Genomic DNA, 4,387 nt, shown 5'->3' with positions numbered 1-4,387 from the left:
CCAGAGACCTGGCCGTGTCCCGCGTGTCCCGCAACCACCGGCAGGCTGTCTTATTGTGTGTCTGTTGACACAGTTGTCCCCACAACCTGACAGGGAGCCCCTGAGGGAGGGGTGGGTCCACGCTCCCCGCTGGGTCCCCGAGGGCAGACAGGCAGGTGAGAGAGACAGACCGAGAAGGTCAAAAGCTGACGCAGAGCCAGAACTGAGAGAAACTGGAAGGGAGGGAAGGCGAGCCAGGGAAGGCGAGCCAGGGATGCCCCCCACCCCAGGGAAGGGGCAGCCGCTGCCGGGGCCACTCCACCTCCACTCGGGAGGGAAGGCTGCCGGGCCTGGAGGCGCAGGGTGGAGAGGACTCTCCAGCCAGGGTGTGGGGATCAAGTGGTCCGGACTGAAGTCCCTGCCCCTCCTCAGGCTCTGGCCCTGGTGCCGTCTCCTCCCCTGGCAGCAGTGTTTGCTGGCAGACACCCACACCCCCCAGGCAGTGCTGCCCCCAGGCCTGCCGTCACCCCGGCTGTACCTTTCCTGTTGACTTGACCCCCTTCCAGACACAGAAGTAGACCAGCACCCAGCAGGCCAGCAGACACAGGGTCACCTCCCAGTTGAGGGCCCCCGGAACCTCCAGCCCCCCGGAGAGCCGCAAGACTTTGTTCCTGGGGGAGGGAAAGCCCATGAGGGCTGTGCCAGCAAAGGGCCAGGAGACTGGGGGTGGCCCTGGGGTGGCGCCTCCCGCCCCCCCTCCGCCCCCCCGCTGCCACAGCCCTTGCGTCCAGCCGGTCTCCCCCATGCACCAGGCCAGCCCGGGCCAAGCCTGCAGCCTGAAGTCGCTGCAGTCTGTGTCCCCGGAGCCTTGGAGCCCCTGGCGGTCCGGCCCCACGCCGTCCCCAGTGGGCCCAGCAGCAGTCCCCCGCTTCCCTCCCCAGGCGGGCAGGCACCGCCCGCTCCGCATCCCTGGCCTCATCCCCCCAGGGCGGGCCCCGAGACACGCGCGAGTGCACATGCACACACATGCAGACTTGAGCTACGTGTGGGAGACCAGAGAGACAGGCGGGGCCTGGCCCAGAGGTGCCTGACTCACTCCCAGAACTCGATGACAGGGGACCGGCGGTCAGCAAGCTGGTCACAAGTGAGGTTGGCCAGGGTGGCATTGGCACAGTCTTCGTGGCGGAAGATCTCCACACAGTCGGGAGTGTTCCAGGTATGGCCACACGTGGCCCAGGGCAGCGTGGTGGTGAAGGACTTCACCAAATAATAGAAGCCCCAGGCCAGCACCATGATGTAGTAGGTGTTGCAATAGAAGACGATCACCATGGAGGCATAGCCCAGGCCTGGAGAGGAGCAGAGTTTCCGTGCAGGCTCTTTTCTGGCCAGTTCCCCACCGTCCCCACTATCTACGTGGCCAGGCACTGCCAGCGGTCCCTGCTGGACCCCAACATCCTGCTCCCTGCATCTGCCGTCCTCCCCCTCCGCCGCCATCCGTGCAACTAGATCCTTCTCTGTTGCTGTCCAACCAGACCTCTCCAAGTCCCCTTGGAGTCTCCCTTGCACTGTGTCCCCAGCGCTAGGCTAACTCCTCAATCTGTCCCCCCAAATCAGCCCCTGCTCCCTGCCCCCGCCCTGCTTCACCTCCTGCATCCTCCCCAGCCCCAAAGCAGAGCACACATCCTGCCCCCATCTGAGAGTCAAGTCCTTTTGTTTCCCTAGTCTCACATACCTGTCCCCTTCTCCTGGGTCCCACTGCCACCATGATGGTTGAAGGAAGGCCATGCCTCCACCTGCCCCCCACCCAATGGCCTCCCGTACCAGCAGCTGGGGGGTTTTCTGGGGACCTGGGGCAGCGTGGGAGACAGTCACCCTCTCAGCAGGCAACCTCGGCCAGTCACTTACTTCATCTCTCTGTGCCCCTACTTTACCTCTCTGTGCCCCAGCCTCCGAGGACGGTAACAGTAGGACCTACCTCCTAGGGCCCTGAGCTGATGGGGGAACACTGCCCACACACAGAAGGGGCTTGGTGGTAACCCTGCCCACTGGTCCTTCCCTTCAGACCCTGAACTTTCAATGGCTCCCGTCCCAGCTCCTTAGGATGGCCCTCTGGCTTCTCCTGCCATCGCGTCTCACACCCAGCCACCCTCTTTTCAGCCCCAGCGAGCCAAGTATACTCGGCAGGGCCTGTCCCGGGTGCTGCTGGGACTGGGCTTTCTCGCCCTGGTGGAGAGGTCCATCCCCCACTCTAGTCTCCACCTCCCCAAGGTCAGCCAGGTGGTCTGCACGTCCTCCAGGTTCTCCCTCACAGCTTGGGGGGCATCCCAGGCCTGGTGCTCAGACAGGAGGTGCTCAGACTTGAGGTTTCTCAAGTGGGTACCAGCTTTGCCCCAGTGGCGGGAAAGGGGAGAGGTCCCGGAGGGAGAGGGTGAGAGGGGCTGCCTGGGGATGCTCACCTTTGAACAGGGGGCAGATGTTCCACACGTTGATGCTGCCGGCCTTCATGAACTGGCCCAGCGAGATCTCCAAGAAGAAAATGGGGATTCCTCCAACCAGGGCGATCAGGATGTAGGGAATGAGGAACACACCTGGGGGATGAAGCTCAAGGTGGCCACTTGCACAGGGTGGCCCCTTAGCCATGTGGGGACTTGACCCAAACTCCTCAGCCAGGCCAGGCCAGCCAGCCTGGCTTTCAGAAGCCCTGGGAGGCGGGTGGAGCCCCAGCTTCAGGCTCCGCCCAGGGCCCATCATAACTTCCCACTGAGTGAATCAGTGCAAGGGGTGGCTGCTGACTCAGGGGCCCAAGGTGAACAGTCTTGGGGAGGTGGAGTGTCGAGGGGCCTACGGCAGCCCCTGGGCCTTAGAGCCCTGTTTCCTGGGCTGGGGGTCCCCTACAAGGCTTCTGCCCCTACTCACCTACGGTGACCTAACTAACGGGCACGGAGGACACACGCACTTGTGGACACAAGCCACTCCGTGGCCGGCGCTCAGGCCCGGGGACGTGCCGAGCTTGGGCGAGGGGAAGGGAGTCCTGGCCTGTGCCGGCACCCAGACTCTTTCCTGCAAGTGTGAAGGTGCAGGGGAGAGGGTGGGTGGGTAGGTGGGTAGCAGTCGTCTGCCAGTGGGCAGAGTGGAGGGTGTCTGAAAGGGCATATGAGCAAGGACAGGAGACAAGGTTGGGGGAGGCTGGCAGGGACCTCAGGCTGGGGGTGGGGGAGCCCTTCTCCTCTCCAGGCCCCCTACCCTTGCCCCCGCTCGGCACTCTCCACTACTCAAAAGCTGAGCTTGGTTGCAGCTTGCTTGGCTTCAGGTCTCAGCATCCTTCTTGCTTGTGACCTTGGGCAAAGGCCTTCTCTCTGGGCCTCAGTTTCCCACCCGTCATCTAGTCCCTGCGGCTTCCCACCAACCCTGGTGCCGCTTTGCAGTCACAGGACACACGCGTGCCCATCGCTGTTGCTAAGCTGGGCTGGGGCGGGCATGGGGTGTGCATGCAGTGTGTCCAGCGGCGGCGCCAGGCGGCCCAGGCTGCAGGCTTCCCAAGCCTGGCTCAGGCACCCAGTGTTCCAGGCCCAGGCTAGAGGGGAGGGAGGGGAGGGAGGGAAGGGGAGAGAGGGGAAGAGAAGAGAGGAGGGAAGGGAGGGGAAAGCAGAGGGAGGGACAGAGTGGCCCATTGTGTGTGTGTTCGTGTGTGCACACGTGGGGGGCCCACACAATGTGCCACTTGTGTGCCTGACCTGTGGGGGCAGCCAGGGCTCCTCACCTCTGGAAGCCCCCCCAAGGGGGAGGCCTCGCCTTGCCACCTCGGTGGCCAATCACTTCGGGCCCAGAGTCTGTGGGGGCAGCTCGGCGTTTTCGGCAGGAGGCTCGCCGGCCCCCTCCCCCCACACGCTGCCAGGCACATGACCGGCCGGGGTGGGGGCGGAGACCGCCCGGCTGGGCCACCGCGCGGCGACGGCGGGCGAGGGGCCGCCCCCGGCCGTCCCGGGGGGGCCTCCCCACCCCCTGGACTTCGCACGGGCGCCCCGGCGGGGCCGGCGGCAGGCGGGGGAGGGGCCCGCGCTCACCTCCGCCGTTCTTGTAGCACAGGTAGGGGAAGCGCCACACGTTGCCCAGGCCCACGGCGAAGCCCACGCAGGACATGATGAAGTCCATCTGGCGCGTCCAGGTCTCGCGCGGCGGCACGGCCAGGTGGCCGCCAGGCGCCCCCAGGCCCGCGGGGCCGTCGGCCTTGGCCGGGGCCCCGTCGGGCCCGGGCGCGATCAGGGGGCCCTTCTTCTCGTCGCCGGACACGCTGTAGATGCCGTTCTTGGCGCCCTTCTTCGCCATGGCCGGGGGCGCGGCGCCCCGCGGGAGCGGGCGGGCGGCGGGGGCGCTGGCGGCACTGGGGGGGGGCCCGAAGGCGCGGGCC

General features: G+C 66.1%; 1 protein-coding gene across 1 annotated transcript; it reads right to left on the bottom strand.

The window, feature by feature from the left end:
• Positions 1-48: 48 nt before the first annotated feature.
• LOC114890767 (sodium- and chloride-dependent creatine transporter 1) lies at positions 49-4,381 on the bottom strand. The gene is made up of 4 exons (XM_029214639.1): positions 4,044-4,381; positions 2,436-2,567; positions 1,076-1,325; positions 49-650 (listed from the first exon to the last, which is right to left on the bottom strand). The coding sequence occupies exons 1-4, from the start codon at positions 4,303-4,305 to the stop codon at positions 503-505; spliced, it is 792 nt and encodes a 263-aa protein (XP_029070472.1). The 5' UTR covers positions 4,306-4,381; the 3' UTR covers positions 49-502.
• Positions 4,382-4,387: the final 6 nt, after the last annotated feature.

Source organism: Monodon monoceros, unplaced genomic scaffold, assembly GCF_005190385.1.
Source record: "Monodon monoceros isolate NGI ecotype Baffin Bay Population unplaced genomic scaffold, NGI_Narwhal_1 Contig6408_ctg1, whole genome shotgun sequence".
Lineage (NCBI taxonomy): Eukaryota > Metazoa > Chordata > Mammalia > Artiodactyla > Monodontidae > Monodon > Monodon monoceros.
This window is presented reverse-complemented; position numbering and strand designations above follow the sequence as displayed.